The sequence below is a fragment of the Pundamilia nyererei genome, unplaced genomic scaffold (genome assembly GCF_000239375.1).
Source record: "Pundamilia nyererei isolate P.nyererei 1_Seehausen unplaced genomic scaffold, PunNye1.0 scaffold00101, whole genome shotgun sequence".
Classification (NCBI taxonomy): Eukaryota; Metazoa; Chordata; class Actinopteri; order Cichliformes; family Cichlidae; genus Pundamilia; species Pundamilia nyererei.
Genome location: NW_005187502.1, coordinates 1,773,635 through 1,795,622, shown reverse-complemented (window position 1 = coordinate 1,795,622; position 21,988 = coordinate 1,773,635). Strand labels below are relative to the sequence as shown.

The 21,988-nt window shown below is 43.0% G+C and overlaps 1 protein-coding gene across 2 annotated transcripts in view; it reads left to right on the top strand.

The window, feature by feature from the left end:
* The window catches only part of jcada (junctional cadherin 5 associated a), a 22,863-nt gene extending 2,953 nt beyond the window's left edge, over positions 1 to 19,910 (top strand). For both annotated transcript variants that reach the window (XM_005740575.1, XM_005740576.1), the window contains exons 2-5: positions 8,092 to 8,619; positions 11,084 to 12,037; positions 12,847 to 16,418; positions 17,631 to 19,910. In XM_005740575.1, coding sequence (XP_005740632.1) covers positions 8,246 to 8,619; positions 11,084 to 12,037; positions 12,847 to 16,418; positions 17,631 to 17,665 — 4,935 coding nt within the window. In that variant the 5' untranslated portion in view covers positions 8,092 to 8,245 and the 3' untranslated portion in view covers positions 17,666 to 19,910. The remainder of the gene's footprint in view (positions 1 to 8,091; positions 8,620 to 11,083; positions 12,038 to 12,846; positions 16,419 to 17,630) is intronic.
* The last annotated feature ends 2,078 nt before the right edge of the window (positions 19,911 to 21,988 follow it).

Here is a 21,988-nt window from a genome sequence, read left to right as displayed (position 1 = left end):
AGAGAGAGAGAGAGAGAGAGAGAGAAATATTGCTAAGTTCTGGCTGCTAGCCGGTGAATGCCCATATGTTTGGCAGATGGCCTGAGATTGTGTCTGCTTTGTGATTTCTCTGTGTCAGTTTTATGCCAATGAAGCCCTTGAGATAACCCTGACTGTTCATTTTCATGTGTTTACATAGCAGTTTTCCACATTTACCAGTGACAGCACTCCTGTTTCCGTTTGTGTGGGAGAGCCTTTTTCATCCCACCTGTGATGTGCATCACAGTCACCTGTCAACACAATTCTATCAGCTGTCTTAAAATGTGACACGCACGCAATGTGCTTAAACTTTCCTGATGATTCTGTTTATGCAGGACTGCTCGCTACCTCTCCCTCTGTGATGCTGAGCAGGAGCCATGCACAGTCCACATCTGATTAGCAGAAAGCCAGAGCATGCTAACCCTTTGATCACTGTGTTGCTGGCTGATAAACCAAACCACTGTCATCTCTAGCAAGCTCCGGACATTGACAGACACTAATTACCATGAAGCCAGTTTGGCAAGGCTTAGAATGAGTATGAGTTGGGAATAGCTCAGTGCAGGTGAAGCCTGCTGTGTAGCCTTCTGGATTAACGTGCATAAAATCCTTATTTTTTCCTCTTCTTTCCTCACATATGAAATTATGAGCATTTCCTGACTCTGGCATGGATCTCCCTTTGCATACCACTGTTGGATGGGTTCAGACGAGGAGAATCTTGTGATGTCAAATCACTGCATTTGAGCTGAACTGCGCTAAGCCTTACTGCACAATGGAAAATGAGTCCACTGACATAATAACCGTCACATCACCAGCGCCTTTCGACTTGCCTCGTACATTAATGAGCCATCAGCTGTGCTGTTCTTGTGCCTGAGCCAGTGTTGTTGAACGTTGTCTTTGGGTTGAACAAATGTTTGGCTGGACTACTTCTTGACCGTCTGAAATGAATCAGAACCATACCACCGATGCGTTGGAATATGGTGGAGCAAAAACACCACCCTCCCCCTGGTCCTCCCTCCTTTCTCCCAACCTCCTACTCCCCTTCTCCATCCCATCCTGCCTTTGATTTTTCTGCCAGCGGAGTTTGACTGTAATAAGTTTTGGAGCGCGGCGATGCAGCAGGAATATCTTAGCGGTCCACATGCTATTGTCTGCGAGCTGCCATTCACAAAAGCAAAAACAACTGTTGCCATGGGATATGCTAAACAAAATAATGCTAGTGGTTGGGGGGGGGGTTGTGCTTTTTTTGGCAAAACCTTTCCTTTGTGAGATAATTGACTTGGGGTAAACACACCCAGTAGTGCTGTGCGAGACTGCAATCCAATACCAACTAAATACAGGGCCGGTATTGCATGATGCCGATACTGATACTTTTAACTTCTAAAGGCATCTTAAGTAGGGGAGAACAGTGTGTCATGACCTATGACATGAATCATCATCAGTTTGGAAATTCTAAACACGTTTTAATGACCAATAAATGTATTTTCCGAAATAGTGTTCTTTTGGAGACCCGGAATGTAAATGTGCCTGTCTCTAAAGCACACTGGACCAACCTCTGTTCTTTAAATCTGTTATAAGCTATAAACAAAATAGACATGACAACACACTGGGATTCAGACATTTTTCATAGTTTGAGTTCTACTTTTGTTTTCCATAAAAATAATTAATTTAGAAGAATTTAAGTAGGCGAGTACTGAAGTTAGCGAATAGAAACAAAGTATCATGCTCGTGTCAATCCGATACCCATACCAGCGCTGATATTGATACTATCGATAATTGGATGGCTCCGCCCACCTCTAGCACCCAGCCTGTTGCTTCCCTCTCTGTTAGGAGGGTGTACATTGTGGAAAGAGCACATAGGTTGCAATGTCGTGAAGAGCTCTTGTTTTGTAATAATCTTCTTGCTTTCAAGCATTTCTTTACTTGTTCATTTTTAGCTGTAATTTTTCTTTTTTTTTTGCAGAAGATAATAATTGCCCTAAACTCTAGTGGCTGCTGAGCCCAGTGGGGTTTTCCCAAAGGATAGCAAGTGCCCAGAGGGCACGTAGCTCCCCGGATAATATGCCCACACTTCATGTTGCTGAGTTACACTCCTACCTGATGTGGGGAACATTGCGGGTCACTGTGGGTAAAATATGGCCTCAGGCTCGTTTGGGCTGTTTATTCCTCCGGCCTCAGCCCAAAAAATAAAACGCCTCCAAACTTCTTTCCCTGGGACAAACAGGAGCCTGCCGAGCGCCTGATTGGAAACACTTGCGACACTGCTGGCTCTGCTCCGTCCGTCCACCCCCCCTCACACACACACTCACACTCAACGCACTTCCTCAGGAAGAGAGACGGCCCCTCCGCTGGACATGGTGATGTCACATAGATAAACAATCTGCACGGCGTTGCTGTTTGCCGAATGTGTTCAGCCGTCATCTCTGAGAAGCCCCTGTGCATGCATACTCCTAACAGATGCAGCCCAAACACTTGCCAAAAACACACCCACACGGGTCAGTTGTTATAGTTCCAAGGAGACTGGGAACAATGTGCTGGAGAGGTGCGGCTCTTGTGGAATATTTTAGGAAGCGGGCTTATCGTCTTTTTTGGTTCCAGGCCCTGGTGTTTGAGATTTCTTTTGTTGTGGTGCCTTTATGCTGGAGCCTGTTAAATCCAGATTTGTTTTTGTCTGTAGTGCTTCATTTTAAACAGGAATGTGCTATTTTAACACATCTGTGTTAACTTTAATCACTGTTACTCAGTGGGTTTTGAGCACAATGTGAAAAGTCTTCTGTTTTTCTACTTCAGACTTCAACTTCAAACTGTCTGTAAAGTTTATTTTTTTTAGATTGAATTATTCTGCTAATTTTTACCGTTCTAGGTTTGTAATCTGTGCATCCCGGGGTGCTTAGTCACACCCTCTAACGCTGCAGTTCTGTGCACCTCAAGGCCTGATTTAGGTCTCCGTCCTGCATTGTGTGCCCTCTCTTCTTCCCTCCCCGCCCCATCTTAGCTAGGCCATGAATAAGGAGCTGACACCAAACTGTCAACCTGCAAGCCGTCATGCCCCTGCAGTCCGCCCCAATGTAGCCACCACACACTCAACTAAAAGAATAATGCTCCTACCTGTTTTCAATAACAGTGTACAGTTGTGGTCAGAAGTTTACACCCTCTCATCATAGAAATTCTTTACAGTGATGAGTATAATTTGGTCTTTTAATGATTTCTTTGAACTGGGTGGAATGATTGTTTATCGTGCATCTTCAATGACTTTAAAAATCAAGAAATAGGTGAACAAGTTAGAATTTGCACCTTGACCAGGCACTTTTGGCGACCATCAGCATGCTTCTGGGATTATTTTGCCTGGATATTTGCCACTTTTCTGGGCAGAATTGGTATACTTCATTTAAATTACTTTGCTTTCTTGGCATGAACCTAAGTGAAGTCCACAAATTTTTAATAAGGTTGAAGTTGGACTTTGGGAAGGCTCTTCCAGAAGCTTAATGTTAGCCTCCTTTATCCTTTCCAAAACCAGTTTTCGTGTGTTTTGGGGATCATTGTCTTATTGGAAGACTTAGTTGTGAATACGTTTCAATTGTCTAGTTGTTGATTTGAAGTGAAGTATTTGGAATTAGTCTTTCTTCATTATTCCATCCAATCTGTGCAATGTACCACTACAACTGGCAGCAAAACAGCCCCAGAGCATGATTCTTCCACCACCAAGCTTGCCAGTTGGTTCATTGATCTCACTTTTGAAAGCCTCACCGATATACTTCCAAACATACCTCTCGTCTTTGTGGCCAAATAGCTCAATCTTCATCTCGTTTGACCATAAAAGTTTTCTCTATAAGGCATTTGGCTTGACCAGTTGTGGCAGCTGCAAAATTGAGTTGAGCATGAAAGTTTTGGTTTTCGAGCAGCGGTTTCTTTCTTAGTCAGCACTCTCTCATGTAAAACTTATTTTACTGTGGCTGCTGTTTTCTACTTAAAGGCAAGCTTGAGCTGTAGTGCTTTTCTGCATTGTTTCTGAACATCCCAACCATTCCTCTCATCTGATGTTGACAGTATAGCGCCTGGAAAAGTGGTGAGACATCCAAATAACTGGTACTTATGTACAATTGTTTGAACCGATGGTCTCTGAATCAGTAGTTGTTTAATAATGGCTCCAACAAACCTTCGATGGACTTTCCCATTGTTGACTGAGTCAATCCAATCCAGCCTCACTGGTCAATCCATTTAGTGCTGGCAAAAAGAGAAACTACCAGTTGTAGTTGATCATAATCACCAATGAGACGTGAACAAGCCTTGGACTTGACATTGTAGAACCTTCAGCACCACTGCTTTTTGTGTGAGTCAGCGTTTGTGTATGTTTGAGCCTGTATTTATAATTTTGACCCTGCGAATTAGAGATAATCAAAAATAAATTCAAATTTGTTCACACACACAATTCTTATTTATAAAAGTCATTAAAGATGTATACTACACAATAATTCCACCCTGGAAGAGTAACGTTTCAAATAAATGTTCAGTGCATGTGAACTTCTGACACCAACTGTATGTTAATTGACCTCTTCTATCATTCACAAAAGATGCTACAGTATTAGTTTATAGTATGAGGGGTGGTATGAGAATGCCAGTCCCTATATGTTTCCACTTGTTTTTAGCTTACTTTAGCAGCACATGTTATCCATAAACTATATCATTAATTTTCTCTCTGTGAGTGAGCCATGCCATTAAAAATACAGCCGATCAGCCCTTTTTTCTAGTTGCCAAATCCGAGAGGCTGCAACACCAATGTCTTTTTCACATAAGAAGGCATTGTGGTGAAACACAATGTTGTTGTGTTTAGGGGGTTGAAAGCTGCCCATTGTTGCATACCAGTTCTCAAATCCAAGGTTTTATTTGACATAAAATCAGTAATTCCATTGCGTAACAGAATTAGTGGCATTTAAACAGAGCCCATCATGGGAGGGAAGGAAGGAGCAGGGCTGGTGACACGGTGGGGTGGGGTGGGACGGTTAGAGGGACTGAATGAATGCAGCTCACTTTACAGTAGGAAATCCTCACTTTTACTGAGGATGCAGATAATCTTCATTTAGCGCTGACACCGAGAGCCTCAGATTGAGGATTAAGATAGATTAGTGAGCATATGGATGTTGAGTTAAGCTTGGTTGATATGCAGATATCATAGCAAAAAATGAATGATCATATTAGCCCTTGGCCTAAGGCTTTAATTAATTAAGCCTTTGCCTGGTTGGAGGGATAGGCTTGAGCTGCAGGAAGGAAAGGGTACTGATACCAATCAGATTGCAGATTCTGATACGGGCCTTTGCAAGGCTGCGGGGAGGCATGGTGGTTATTCTTAATTTAAAGCACAGAGGAAAAGGCCCATCACATGAGTGACAAGCTGTCATAAATATTAACATCTTAGCGTGCATTTTACTGGCATTTATGCGATTTTTCTGCAACAGCTGTACCAAGCTTAAGTTGAATTAAAGTTCTAGGTCCACATTGCTCGCTTGAAAGCAAATGAAGCAAACTGCCAGCCCGTTTTCACTGACCTTGCTCACAAGTAGCTAAAACTCCAAACCCAGCTCCTTCTTGAGAAGATTACCCTAAAACACAAATGGAAAGAGTTAAACTCAGTAAAAGTAATAACTGGGTAAGAGCCAAGAGTCAATCCTCCAAAACTAACAGGTTTAAGGTTTTAAATGAAAAATATAATCGTATTAGGGGGCCAGACATACAAAGAAAGCAGCATTTCACGGTCTTGGATCCTGTTAATCACCTAGTAGGCTCTCCTACAGTTCAGGTACAAGAAGGAGGGAGAAGGGGTGGTGACGCTGTCCTCTGAGTCAGGACTCCTTTTATAGAAGGATTTTTTTTTAATCTCTTTGTGACGATCATGGCTGAACAAATTCTATGGAGCAAAACAAATGCTAATGTGTTTGCAGCTGAATACATTTCGGCAAGGCTGCATTGCCGTCTGTATTTCAGAAGCGAAAACAAGCAATTTGGCTCTGCTGTTTAACAATCATAAAGTGATTGGCTCTTAAAACCGTCTGAACGGCGTTTGATTCTGGCAACGAGTCACACGGCGCTGTTCCTGTATGCCATTTCTTATTAAGGACAGCCAGGTTGTTGGCAGTCTGTTCCAGCAGAAAGTATTGAATGAGTGGGCCGCAGCAGCATCTGTCCTGTTGACAAGGCAGCAAACATGACTTCATCAAGGGCATTACATCACGAGCAGATGCACACTGGGTATCATCATTTCAGTTCTTCATCAGCCCATCATACTGATACAGTGATTGCTGGGCAGAAAGCAATTCTTAAAACGTTAAATCCAACCTTCCCCCGGGGGTCCCCGCACTGCTGCCTGTTTAGAAGGTTGCAGAGAATGGTACTTCTATGGGGGAGCTCGTCTAGCTAGCCTAAAGTGGATGTAGCACTGCAGTTCCTTACTGGGTTGCTTCCTTACTGGTTTTTAGCAAAAATGTTGTGCATCATTAGCGTCTGCTTATTTGTTATACTTAGGAGGGATGCTTCTGTTGTGAAATTTTGGGCTGATGTTGATATTTAAAATAAAAATTTGGCCTACAGCTGATACCAGTATTTTTTCTGTTTGCGTATTACCTGGTTACCCGGTTACAAGTATATGGAGACTTTTTAGTCAGGGTGTATCAGAAAGAATCACTCGCTCATTCGGCAGAGAAGCTGAATATAAAGTTTTCCATGCAAACATGTCTGGAGTCATTGCAGGTTGGTATGCTACCTACCTGCAAACACGTGAAACTCACGAATCTGCTTTTTCTAATGGTACGTGTTTCAAAGCTCTTTGAAGATTGATTAGACTTTTTGATACACACTGTTTTGAGGCTGTCCCATTTATAATTTACCCATACAGCCAGGGGTTTTTCAGTTTGGCCTTACAGTTGTGATGCTCATACCGAGTAAACGTGGGGTAATATGGGCTATCGACATACTGCACCGTCTATAAGACTTACTGCGTGGTGTGTAGCTCTGCACAGGGTGGGAGAGAGGACAGTAACAGAGAGATATACTGGAGTTTATTTAACATTTACAGCATGAAGACAGATTAATTTAAGTAATTTATATATACCAGCAACAGAGCACTGAATCCCAATGAACCTTGATGAACATGTAGCAGTGAGTAAGTCACATTAAGTAGTGCACATAAGTTGGTGTCATGTCATAACAATTCCCTATGTTTTTTAAATTTTTTCTATAACAATTGAACTAATAAGATAGATTAAGTTGTAGCTTTTCTCTAAAAACAGCACACTTTTGTGCTTGATGGATTTGAATTTCCTTTGCCAGGATAATCATAGACTGAAAATCTGACATCATATGAAATTCTAATGATTTTTGTACAGAGCTTAGGAGTACACAAACGACTACTCCCAACTAGGAAATTTATTTAGGGCACATGTCTAAAAGCATGTCCTCTTCTTCTAGAACCAGAAAATACTTTTGAGATGACAGGGGAGAGAAAAGATGCGGAGGCGGGCAGAGAGAGAGAGAGGAATACAATCCCCTAGTTGCTTCATTGATGCAAAACATGAAGCAGCGGAAGGGGCTGCTAACAGCTACCTTACAGTGACTGTATGGAAGTCTGCAGGGAGCCTACTGTAAACAGTGACATTTTGCATTTTCACTGCAGCGCCAGCAGCCCCCTGAAACTCCTCTTCCCGCTGAGGAACATGCGACTGCGGCTTGTTTTTAAGGGTGTTCGTGTAGCCCCGGTTCACCATCAGTTCTGGAGCATTGACGGTTCGGTGCTGATGATGTCTGAGTGAAATGAAAAGAGGGTTGTTGCTAGGAGGGACCGGAGAAGATAGGTGGGAGGGAATGGCTGTTGGGAAGGCGGCTGGGCTGGGTTTTGTCGTGGCGACTCAGAATTTGGGGTCATTTTCTTTTTCTTCATTTTGTGCCTTCAAATGTTCACAAAGCTCGGGAACCCTAACAAAAACTGGACACGGGTGGCGGGGATAATGGTTTTATCGTCACCTTCTTTTTTTCTGTCTTCCTTCTGGTGTCTTCATGCCGTCCCCCTCTCTCTCTCTTTTTTCCCAGTGATGGCCTCAGCTGCGCAGCTGTGCCGGTGATCCCGCCGCTGCACGTAGGGAAGAAGCAGAAACGCCTTGACAACCGACCTACCTTCCTCTCTCTCAGAAAAAAAAGCAGAGAGAGGAAAAACGAAACCACACCAGCATTAACAAATGCGACCATGTACAGCGTGGAGGACCTCCTCATCTCTCATGGATATAAGCTGCCCAAGCATGCCACGTCCTCCACCCCTACCCCTACCCCAGCCCCTGCTCCCTCATCCCACCAACCCCGTTCAACCTCACCACCATCCTACAGCAAGCACCATGAAATACTAGAGAACAGGTCTGGCCCCAGGACAGTAAATGGCTATGAAAGAGGGCCCGTAGTGGCCTATGGGAATGGTGGCGGAACCAGGCAGCCCCAAGCATACGATGCTGGGGGCTGTCCCAACAACAACGAGTCCAGGGATAGGAGCCTGCCGAGACGGGATGGCGAGAACCGGTGCCAAACTGACACTCACTCCTTGGGAGAGTCGCTGACCTCAGACAGTGGGTAAGCTACAGACCCGTGATGTGCTGCTGTCTAGATGTCTTTCTGCATGCCCTGAACTGATTCTTTTTGTCCTGACTGTTTATCATTTGATGTTGTGGTTTCCTTGGATGAGATTTCTAAAATGACGTAAGTCATCAAAGAGTTTTGCACAGGGATTTTGCAGTACATATTCAATGGAACTAACACCGCTGCCGGTTTTTCCCCTGTGTGTAACTTCATCTCATTTCATCTCTATTTCCCTCTCGCCTCCTCTTTCCAATCAAGTCTTGGGTGAGGGGAGGAGGGATAATGTGTGCTGGAGTCTAATCTGCCACATGGGGCCTTGGAGTTGTAATCAAAACAGCTTTTGGCCAAACCTATGTGCCCCATTTGAGCATGCCCAGTCTTACGCACACACTTAGGTTGCCAGGCTTGTCAGAATACCCCCTTCTATATGCCAGGTTGTACATATCAAGTATACTTTACTGGCTTCCTCTTGTTTTAAAGGCATTAAACCTGCTTACATAATGCATATCTCATCAATCATAAAGTATTCATATAGTTTTTTTTAATATGTATATGGATCATAGGCTATATTTAGCTTAGTCTGGAGTAGTTATGCAAGTGAAACCCTCTCGGGTAAGGTCTGTTAAACCTATGATATTTCCGGAGATATCGCCAGGCTGCAGCCAGCCCGTTTTTTCCCCTGAAAACAGGATTGTTTAGTTTGCCTATTTACACCAGTTCTGGGGGTTAGTGTGCTGTAACTGAGACAAAGTCAATACAGCTGTTCCCTTGTCCACACAATTAGACAGGCTTGTCAGATCTCTTCCCCAACCCCCTTTTTCCTTACATTTTGCTTGGATGATTCCCCATAATCCTTTTTACCCAGCAGTCAGTGACGGAGCATCTCGAAATAGTCAAATGACCTTGAATAATGTCAGCAGTTGTGTTTGTGGCATTTTTCTTTGTTTTTCATTTTTGGTGTTATTCTTTGAGATGAGTAATCCGCATTTTCATGTCGCTGCTCTGCCAGTGCTATCAGAGCATTCTGCTGGGAATGAGGGAATCGCAAAGACATATGTTCTGCGATTTCAGTCCGTTGTTTGCTCATCCCTCTTTTCTTCCTCATGCAAATCTGTTTTGCCTGGCAGCTTTGGTTTAGATAAGGAACGGGCCTTTATTGGCACTTCCACTCAGCAGTGCTACTTAGACCAAATTAGCCTAATGATGTTAACTCATCTTACACAAGATGCCCTCAAATTTAGCAGACTGCCACGGCTAGTCTCCCCTCCCCTCCTTCTCTTTCAAGCCAACGTCTGTGACCAGTGATGATCACGGATGGAAATGTCAAGGACGCTCGGCGGCCTCGGCCTCGAGGGGGACTACACATGCGCTTGCGTCTTGTTTACATTGTCAGTCAGTCTGTCACTCCACAAATAGGCTGAAACAATCCCGCTGCATGTAGGGACCAAATGCGGCTTGTTGTCTGTTGGGTCTGTCATCAAACATCTTCACAGAGATACAGCAGAAGCGGTCGTTGCATTTAGACCGTGCCCATTGTCTTAGATTAAGGACTAATGAGCAGTGCTGTAGAAAGACTGTCAGTGAAACATCCTCGACATTTTGATCTGCTTCGGAGGACGTCCGGGACTAACAGCCACAGCTTGTCATTGTGTAACATCTTCATTATGCCCCATAGAAAATCACAATTACCAAACACTCCATTATTACTCATAGTCATTTGTCTCCATCTAGTGGGAAATGTGCTCCTTTTTTAAAATTGAATCTCTTCAAATTGTGAATAAAAATTTGCTACTTATATCACTTATATTTTACTTTTTAGTGCCCAGCTTTACTGAGATTTATTCAGTGCGTATGTCATGCAGTATTGCATTGGCCTACCTCTAAATCAACTATAACGATAAGGATCATGAAGAGAGCCTTACCCTATAACTAAACTACTTCATCTACAGCCAGATATTGGGGAGACACTTTCTTTAAAGGAGGGAAGAAAAAGAGTTAAAATCTTGGTTACCTAGTACCTAAATATTGGACTAGTTTTTCTATAAATAATATATATGATCTTAGCTAAAGCCAGTGTGAGGTTTTTCCCTACATAACACCCTCTACCTTTAAAACACCTCTCATTAAGACTACTAACTATAGCATTTTAAATATTTTGAATGAATAAAAAAGTTTTAACATCATTAGCTTTGGCTTCACTGCAGGTTCTCCAGCGTTGGCAGTTTAAACAGGAAGTAGTCTCTGGTGTTCAGAAGTATCTCCTGTTTTCTTATCTAAACAATTTCACTGACAGATAAGGGAATTTTATGAATTTCATAGAACTTCTATTTCTATTCTTCATCTGTTATTTCTGTCCCAGTTCTTCATCCAGTTTCATCCTTATTGTGCTATGGGTTGTTTCTTCTTCTACAAGCATTTCACTTGAAGCATATGGATGCCTTTGTGTGTTTCGTCACAGGTTTTGTGATAGCACCAGAGGTCCTCAGTCTCAGTCCAAAGATGTGTCCTACTGGCGGAGGAGAGGCCAGGACTTCACTGTGCTGCTGGATTATGCTGACTTCCGAGATCCCCATGGAGGGGGACCAGGGGGCTACAGCAGACCAGACAGGCCTCAACAAGCAAGAGGCCAAGAGCTCTCTGCCGAGGAGCGTCAGAGGGCAGCTCAGGAGAGGCAGCGATGGGCGGCCCAAGCCCAAGCTCAGGCCCACGCTCAGGCCCAAGTCCAGGCCCAAGCCCAGGCTCAGGCCCGATCCAGAGACAGGGAGGCTGCTCTCCATCAGTGGAGGATGGCGACTGAGAGGAAATGCCAGAGCCTGGGGACAGATGAGTGGCGTCCAGCTGTGAACTTTGGCAGCCAGCTGTCACAAAGTGAGGGCGAGCGCTGGACACAGGAGCAACAACGGCTCCATGCCAGGACACCAGAGGGGATGGTAGTCCACCCGAGGACCAAAGCCAAATCCCAGTCCCTGCCCAGGATGCTACAGCCTGAAAGTCTGCAGTTTGTGGAAATACCTTCATCTGGTCAGGACCTGTACAGACGGGTCAATGGACACCCATTCTTACACCATGATCTTTACAGAGCACCGCGCTGGCCAGAGAATGGCAGGCCAGCTAGCGCTAACCAGCTCTTAATGACACCAAAGCCCCGCTTCACCCGACCCCCCAGACCTCCCTCTTATGAGATGCACCAGCAGATCAGGGGAAGCTGTGAGGTGTTGTCTGGCAGAGACTCAACCATTCCCCAGTCCAGGGACAGAACGCCAATTCCCATATCAAGACCAGGTGACCCCCAACTGGACTATTTTGCACAGGACTCTGGACCTCCAGGATACATCCCTCCCCCATCATATAAAAGAGCTCCTATAATGGGAGGAGGGCGGCGGGGATATGGTGAAATTGCTGTTGACTACAGGTATGGACATGATAAGAAGCTTTAATGTTCCCTACTGTAATGTTCCCCGCTGTAAAGTACCCTACAGCAGAAGACAAGCATGACGAAATGTGTCGATATTTTTTGTAAGAAAAAAAATGTCAGAAGGAAATATCTGATACCACTTCCTATACATATTTTTCTTAAGTAGGACATGCATTTTATGCATAGACTAAAAGCAGGTAGCCACTCTAACGTCATTTGTTGGTTAGGGAAGCCCAAATATGAAGCATTCAACTGATAATTTTTACTGTCACAAACTTGGGGTCATAAAATTAGACTTGTCACATGAGAGTTGTATCTTACTGAGAAACTGAGCAATCATTAGCTAACAACTTGTCAATTACAAGTCGTTAGCCAATGAGCATATTCCAATTTAAACTTGTCTGTGACTCCAATGGGGACCATAATTTACAAAATGAGTATTATAATGTGTTTAATAAGACTTGAAACAAGCAACCAAAAACTCATTAAGTCTTTACTGAGGTCATAAATCAAGGGCGCTAAGGGTTGTTTCTGTTTCATACACTTGTATCACTTTTCACACCCAGAAGATAATTCCATCTTTTTTATTTCTGTCAAAAGGCTCAATTTCTGTCCTTTTGGTGGTACTTGGTAAACATTAAATAAATTTACCTTGTGATGCATAATTCTGACCTGCTATACAAAAGCTGGAGCAAAGCTATGTAGTAATAGTTTAGTAATTATTCACAAATTAATATTGAAGCCAGTAGGTTGTTTTTTTTTCTGTTCATCTCCGTATTGGTTAACTTTGTTGTTTTAACTCGTAGGTACAGAGGAGAGATGTACCAGCACATTCAAGTTGCTCCAGATGGGTCTCACTGGTTCACCAGACATCCAGTAGGTCCGTGGGCTGATCCCCAGAGAGAGAGGAGCCAGAAGCAACTTTACCCTGTGTATACTACCCAAGAGCACCCTGGTGGAGGGGTCCAGTATATCCCCTTTGATGATCCCCGTATCCGCCATATTTCCTCAGCCCTGGGTGGCAACTCCTTGACGGATGCTGATAAGATTCGCCACATTCGTAACGAGCTTCCCAGCGTCACCGTGTCGGAACCTGCACCCGACGACAGTGCCTTTTTGCCCCCGCCATTGGGGCCTTTCATCGCTGCCAAATTGGCCGATGACGGTAACCAGACATCTTCTAGCGACTTTGACAATGACAATAAGAGGTGGCACAGCAATTTGCACAAACAGACCGTCGATAACTTCCCAGCACCTGACCAAAACTGCAACAACAGATATCCTAAAAACCATCGCCCTCCTCCTTCGCCCTCTTCAGCCTTCCAAACCCCGTTAACAAGATCTTCTTCTCGTCAGGGCTCCAGCTCAGACCAGGTCTTTGCTGAAACCATCACCCAAGTGAAGAAAATTGCCCCAGATTCAGGGCCAGAAAACAATAGGAATACCAAGAGAAGAGTGAGTGAGACCATCTTCTGCCTTGTGTCTGTCCCTGTTCATACACCGACTAACATTAACAAAGACTTTGGAGCTGATCAGAACAACAATGAGACAATACCGAGCTTGACCGTCACCAACACTGAGACATTCGCTGTAGGCCTCAAAGAGAGCCCCAATATTAGGAGCAAGTCTGTGAACGAGATGCCTATTAAATCCCATTATTCTCGCTTTCACACCAGCAGCACATCCTCAATGAGGAATTACAAGAGAGCTCCTTTAAGGAAGGAGATAATAGATGCCTGGACACTTCAAGCCAATGAAGATAAAGAGTTGTGCTATGCTGGGTCTTGGCCTGGAAACCAGTATCGTAATCAGGAAACTCAGACCGGCTCACCTTTGACAGTGGTAAAAAGTCCAGAACCCCAGAGCCCTCCGGGTGGGCAGGGACCTGTTCAGTCTGCCTCAAATACAACCACGGATATTGGCGTGGTGACAGACAACAGCTCCTCTTATGGCTATCCGATGGCAGGCCAGAAGAACCTTCATCTCTCCAGCAACAGTGCTTTTTCCCGCCTCAGCCTGAGCCCAACAGAACCGCTATCCCTTCAGCCCGCGCAGCAAGACCTGTCCTCTCCACCCAAGGTTCAAAATCAGGGAGACGAGCAGCCATCATCTCCGAGAAAAAACAGCACCCCAGAGACTGCAGAGCAAGTCGTCTTTGGTCAGTTTCTCCTAAAGCCAGTGAACCGACGACCCTGTGATGTTATTGGTGAACTGGAGAGCATCAATAAGGAAATGGAAGACACAATCAGCAAGAGGCCCATTGTGGCTCAGTGCATTGATGATCTTGATGGGATGAATAAGAGTTTAGCTCGGTTTAATGCAGGAGCACACTTTATTGCTGGTCCAGAACCAGGCAGGGAAGCAATCAGTCTTCCACCATTGCACAATATAAAGCCCAACAGTACAAAAGTCAGATCAAAGTCATTGGCATCTACTGCTGACCTAGAGTCCATGAGTATGAGGAGGTTTTTTTCCAGATCACAGGCCAACAACATACCAGCTACTAATGATCATTCAGTTCACACAAACTCAAACTGCAGAGACAACTTGTCCTCGCTACCCCCTCACAATGAGTCTAACCGCCACTATAGACAGGATATCCCAGTCCCTCAAGAGTCTTTATTGAAAGATGTGGGGTTAACTGTGTACACTGAAACTCCCGGTGGTCCCGGGGAGCCAGTGCAGCGCTCACTCTCAGTCCCCTCACCGCTGGATCAGAAAGATTTTACTCAGTCGATGGAGCCCTCCTGGGACACGAGGACAGCAATTCTTAAATATAGGTGTAGCCCTGAGCACAACTCAAATAATGAACTTGAAACTGAGGGGAATGCAAAAAGAAAGGCTGAATCAAACAATGTTCCACCATTAAGGGGAGACGTGAATTTAACCATCTGCAGGACCAGGAGTGAAAGCAGCAAATCACCCCAGAAAGACAGTTCACCACATATCACAAGGTTGACCAGGGAGGTTTCTTTTGTGTTTGAGGATGATGATGGCGATATGAGATATGCCATGTCGGAGCCACTGACCTACAAGAATGAGTCAACAATAGCAGATAAGCACCTAGAGAACTTATTGATTCAAGAGAAAGCCAATGCTTTACGTGCAGAGGATCTCAGCAACCTGTACGAGGTTAAATGCGCAAAAGGAATCCCGGAAAATGAGTCCATCGAACAGAGGGCGGCGCGGATCCTGGGTATAGCCGTTCCAGTGGAAGCTTTAGGCGTGGCTGACAGGCAGTCTGATGACAGCCAGGATGATGCAGAAACTACTGCAGCTGAGGAACGACAAAGCCCAACTGATGACACACAGCAAGTGAAACGAGAGTGTGAGCAAGTGAAAGAGGAGTCCTTGGTTGTCCGAGGTACAGATCAAGAAGAGTTCAAAGAGACAGCATCAGGTATGGATAAACAAGTACAAGAAGAAGATAACAGGCAACAGCACAGCAATGATCACAGTGATGGCAGAGACAATGACGATACAGAGACTCAGTTAGTATTAGACCTGCCCGAATTCCCACCAAGTAAGCTTCCCCTGTCTCTGCCCATCAGCCCCGATGAGAAGCTGTCCTTGAGCATTTGCAGTTGGGAGAAAAAGGGGCGAGGTGGAGCATGCAAACTAATCGAATCCCTGCAAGATAAGCTGAACTCTACCGCGGTTTCATCTGCTACTTGTATGGACAGGTCAACAACAGACAGAATGGCCCGTCTGAAAGAACTGGACTCTGTGTCTCGAATAAGACGCCTTAGTCTCAAAGACATCAGGTCTGGTGAAGAAGAGTACTCGCAAGAGATAAATGAAGACAGAGAGGAATGTGAAGTTCAGGAGAAGACAAAAGAAGACGTAGTCGAGCAACAATTAGAAAAGGAGGAGAACGAAATGGCAAGAGAAGGAAAAGAGGAGAAAAACCCAAGTGAGCATGATAAGTTGGAAGTTTCTGAAGAAGACTGCAGATCAAATGAAGTGAATGAAGGGGTGTGTAAGGAAGAGCCGAGACAGGAAGACGAGGTTGAAGGGATTAATGTTGAGACTGTGGTAACAGCAGACCATGAAGGAAGTAAAGAAGTAGAAACTGATGTTAAAAAGGAAGAGCCAGAAGAAGAAGTGGTTTTGAAAATTGTGGAGGAAGACAATGAAAACTCTAAAGATAAGGTGGAAGACGAACTGAATGCAGCAGGGGTCAGCAGAGCGGAGACAACTCAAGATACCGGCGGGCGAAAGTTACCCAAACCAAAGCAGCGCACTAGGCTCCAGAAGCCTCCTCTGCTTCCTAAACCTCGCAGTGTTCCCAAGAGAGAAATAACGCTGCCACTTAACTACAGCGTTGGGACCTGTGGCCCCTCAGATATGGAGGATGAGGAAATGCTCTCCATTTCAGGTGGGTTCAAGTCAGTGGCTAGATTCAACCTTTTCCTATGCCTATTTTCCCTCCTGAATAAAGCACCCTCAGTGTACTATACACATGTGATTATTAACCATTTACAAGTATGTACACTGCTGATTATGTTACTGTTAATGGCTGGGGGAAAGATTTAGAAGAGAAGCTTTATAACCATTAAATATCTGTTAAGATGCAGTTAAGCACATCGAGAGTGTAGCCAGGAGTGCATGTGAGTTCACAGAAAGACATAAGTTTGCACCGTTATGTTAAGACTGTTTTTTATATTTGAACAAAGCCAGGCTAGTAAGATGTTTTATAGCTATAGCTTTATACTTTGTGTATCTCATATCTCACTATAACGCTTACAGCATGTTTTACATACATAGAAACATCGAGCTTTGCTATAGCTAACCTGCCTTGGAAAGAACTAGCCTACTAACATAAGTCATTAGGGAGGCTTTGTAGACCCTGCGATGTAGCCTGACATAGCCATAAATGACATTGTTGCTGTCATCTATGCTTGTTTGGGTTTAATATGTGTTAATTGTCATGTGTTCGTGTCCCAGTGTTTTATATGCAGTGCCAGCCTGTAGAAACAAATAAAATGCTAGGTCATTTTCCTCCCGTGGGTCCCGCTCTTTGTTGTGGTCAGTGTTTTGTTTTTTCATTGCAAACAAATCTCCCCTCAAGAATTTCCTAACATTACAAGCTCTTATATTGATGCTATGATTATTCTTCCTCATATTGAGACGATGTAATTGTTGTTGGTCTCTGGCCGATACATTTAAAAAGTAGACAGAAATAAACAGGAGGAATCAATGAACAGGCCAATTACAGTAGTTGCAGGATGCACCGACCCAACACGCAGTTACGTTTCTACAGAGATCGGTTACGCCGTAAGTCACGGCGTAGATTTCCTCCTGAAGCATAAATCTGCAGCAAGTTCTTGGCCCACAACAATCATCAAGCATGGCTGTTATTATTTTGTCAGTGACACCTGCAAAATTTCACAAGTGTCTTGCGTAGTTCCAATTACCGTACTCCTCTTTAGGAAATCATGAATAAATGTGTTTGTTACAGTCGCACTATAACAGTCCCAAAATGTCAAACTATTCCTTTAAGGTCCACTGAGGTGAGAGCAAATAATACCGATATGTCTTGTTTTCGATGGTGTTGTCTCATCTTTTCTTCCTTCTCTTTTCTCATCAGACTCTTACGACCCCAGTCGAGTGGAGAGGGTGTAACCTCTGACCACTGCCTTCACCACTGTGGAAATCAGTCTTTGTCAAGTTAACAGCTTTTTCCAGCAACAAAGGCTTTCATCTCACCTCTTGGCTCAGTCAGCTGTGACCCCTCCAGTAATGTCACACATGACTTCTCACAGAACTGACTGTCCCGGTGCTGCAAGAGTTTCTTTCTTTCTTTCTTTTTTTTTACAGCCAAATAAAGGCACTGCTGGGTGCCAACTCTCCAGGCCTTTTTCAGTCTCGTCATTGTCATCCTTCCACTCTCTCCACCTCTCAGCTAGTTTATTTGCTCGAGCAAGAGGACTTCCTCCTTTTGAAGTTGTCTTATTTTGCTTTTGGAGGAATGCATGTCATTATTCCCGTCTGCACTCGGGGCTTTCTCAGCAAGCTCTGGTGTTGAAATATGAATGTAAAAGTGCTTCTGCTCAACAAACAAACAAAAGAAATGTAACAGAAACAAACATACAGACACACGTGAAGGCGACAGTATTGCATTACAATCAGTATTAACCTAACCAAATGTAAATAAGAAAGAGTTATAAGATTTTATTAAGAATATTAAAAAAAACAACAACAATTTAAGACATTTAATTGCTGAAGAAATGTATATTTTCTTATGTATGTTATGAAAGAGTAGATTTTTGGGGGGATTGTAGTGTTTGGGTGTATTACCGGTAAGGAAAGCCCTTGCTCTTTATTCTTATATTTGTGTGATAGAGAATGTACCGAGAGAGGATTGCATAGAGAAACACTGTGGTCTTTGAATAGCTTCACTCAGAGCAATACAGTTGTCACACGCTGGGGTGTTTGTGAAATGATTTCAGAAGCAAGTCTCTATTTCAAGGCACTGATCTCATTTGCTTTAAAGGCTCTACCTTTTGGTACAAGCGTTAGATTTGCACAGCTGAGATTATTGGCTTTATGTTACCTATGAGCACCTGATAATCTGCAAATACTCAGAGATTATACTGGGAGGGATTTGCTTTTCACACCCTCCCCGCTCGAGTCTCAGCATCAGCAGTCGAGACATGTACCGGGACTGTCTTTCGTTAATCCTCATGTTGTTCCTAAAGAAATCTCAACACATATATTTTTTCCTGGAATTTGTGGAGTCTTTGCTGTTTTTGCTCACACCCTACCTTATGTGTGACTTCAGAAGTGCTTTTTTTTGCAGGAAATGATAGATGTAGCTATGTAGCAGTGTGCCTGGTACACGCTGTCTTTGTGGAGAACTTTTTCTGTGTGCTTATTTAAACTGGACATGAGCAAATCCATTTTATTTTAAATGAGATTGGAGACGTATGAAGGTGTTTTGGCAATAATAATGATTTTAAGCCGGAGACGCTTAATATCGATGCTGTACAGAACATTGATGTTGGAATACTAATCACAGTATCTGTACATGTTCAATAATTTAACACTGACATATCAATGCTTTGTAAGTTGTGGGCATAACTGGCAATTTGGTTCAGACTCACGTCACTTATGGGGTAGCAATATGAGAAATTTAAACACAAACCAAACCAAACTTTGTGCTATGCATTGGACATCAACACTCACTGGGTTTAATGGCAAAATTCCAAGCTAAAACTGTAACTCCTGGTTTGCTTGTATGACCCTGTCACTCTTTGATCCAGTTGTATTTGGGATCTGGTTTTAGACTTTCTCGGATGTGGCTCTGACCCTGAATTCATCGGCAGGGCATTAAAAACAAGGTTTTGTCTTTGTTCTGTTAAAACAACCCAGTACCCGTACCTCTGTGTTCCAGGTAATGTGTTATCTGGTCATTCCTGTAGGTCTTTTTGTACGGCGAGTTCTTTGTAACATAATCTAGACTATTGGTGCACATCTTGCTTTGATATTTTCTATTTTCATACAGAGGTATGTACAGCTTCTTTTGTATGCGCTGCATCTTTTTTTCCCCTCCTCTTTTTTTGTGCATGTAATGCGTAAGAAGTCACAGAGAGAAAGTGTATTTGCATATAATTGCATTTGGTACAATATAGTCTATCCAATAAACAACTGTTATATTTCATATAATGTATATTTTATTTTCAAAAGTTAAGCTACATATTTAAAAAGAACAAGGTATTTTTAGATTATTGTGAAAAGGGAACTGTTTTTGAAGGCACAGTATTTGTCTATATTTGCTATGATCATTAAGAATGATCAGAAATACAGACAAGTTTGTGCTGTTGTACAGTACTGCAGACTGTTCATAAATAAAAGTCTTTGCATGAAACATTTTGCTTCTGGTTGTTTGCATTGTGTTAATGTAATGAAATATCCGTCAAGAAGCAAACCAGTGGTGCTGTGCCATACTGCTAATTTCAATGTGATACCAAGTAAATACGGGGCTAGTGATACCAACACCTTTAACCTATAAAAGGCAGCTTATGTAAGGGAGAGCAGTGTGTCAGGACTTATGAGATGAATCATCATCAATGTGCTAATTCTGAACATGTTTTAAATCACTGTGACTTTTACTTTCCATAATTATTAGTTCAACACAAAACACAGCTTTCAGCTTTTTATGGATTTAAAAATGAAATCTTTGGAGACCTGGTATGTAAATGTGCCTGTCTCTAAAGCACTCTAAAGCGCTCAAATTCTGCTGTTTAAATGTGCTTTAGGCTTTTATGACTAAAATATATATGGTTAAAATAAATACGGTGGCACGGTGGTTAGCACTGTTGCCGCACCGCAAGAAGGTCCTGAATTCTATTCCACCATCAGGCCGGGGTCTTTCTGTGTGGAGTTTGCATGTTCTCCCCGGGTACTCTGGCTTCCTCCCACAGTCCAAAGACATGCAGTTAGTGGGGATGGGTTAATGATTAATCTAAATTGCCCATAGGTGTGAATCTGTGAGTGAATGTGAGTACGAATGGTTGTCTGTGTCTTTGTGTGTGACTGGCGACCTATCCAGGGTGTACCCCGCCTCTCGCCCTATGACAGCTGGGATAGGCTCCAGCGACCCTGGAAAGGATAAGCGGAAGCGAATGGATGGATAGATACATGTGACAGTCAACACAAAAAGCTTTTAGTGGATGATTATATTTTTTTATTTAAAGAAAAACCTCAAATATATATTAACCTGTTCAGCTGCTTAAATGCAAATATCTAGTCAGCCAATCAGATGGCAGCAGTAAAGGCGATTTAAGTGGCTTTGAATGTAGCATTGCCTTGTTAATGACAGAGGTCACAGGCAAACAGCCAGACTGCTTTGAGTGAAAGGCAACAGAAATGCAAATGATCTGCCCGTACAGTTAGCGTAGAAGAGCATCTCTGAGAACCTCAAACAATGTCGACAGAAGAAGACCCCACTGGATGTCACGCCTGTTACCTAAGAACAGGAAACTGTAGCTACATTTCACACGGGCTTCACCAAATTTGCACAACACACGATTGGAGAATTGCAGAATTTGGTATAAACAATATGAAAGCATGGCTACATTAAAAGAAAAATAGATGGTACTTATGTGTTATTTACTGCAATACGGTTTGTTTTTTAACTGCATGCAGGGTTAGCAGGGTTTTATGTTCAGCATCCTCTTTGATTTTGTCAAACTGATGTTCTTACTAAATATTAGGCAATCTGAAACCAAAGTGATTGATATGTACAAAATTTCCTATGCAACCCGAGACAGTCAGACAGAGACAGAACAGAGTAAGAGGACCATCTGCTGGACACATGGTTTTATGACTGCACTATGCTGTCAGGAATACGGGGTTAAGTGTGCTCAGGATGTCCTCACCTTGATGCTCATCATATCATGCATACTTTTTGGCATTAAAATTTTTGCTCCTACTTTCACTCTATTTGGAAGTCAGGACATTTATCAATAAATACATTTTCATACTGAAGGTTAACCACACATTTTCCAACAGATTAACACAGACAGCAGCTAAATTGTTCCAAAACAATTTAGAGGGTGTTTTGTATTTTCTTCTTAGCTTTTATATTTATTTCCTTTTAACTTTTTGATTTGAATTCAGTTTAGTTTTTAGTCTGTTTTCTATTTTCTAAAATTTCTATTTTTTGTAGATGTTTAGTTTTAGTTTGTTTCAGTTTTTGTCTTTATTAATTATTCTTGAATGGAGGGCATAATGTCAGAGGCAAGACACAGACTCACAGGCTTGTAGACGTTCAAAGTCTGCATAAAAACATTCAAAAACGGTAACGGTTTTTCACATTTACTTTTAGTTATCACTTTGGTTTTAGTTAACTGCAGTAACACTGATTCAGTGATGAGATTAGAGTAAGGCACCCCAACAAAACAAAACAAAACAAAACAAAACAAAACAAAACAAAACAAAACA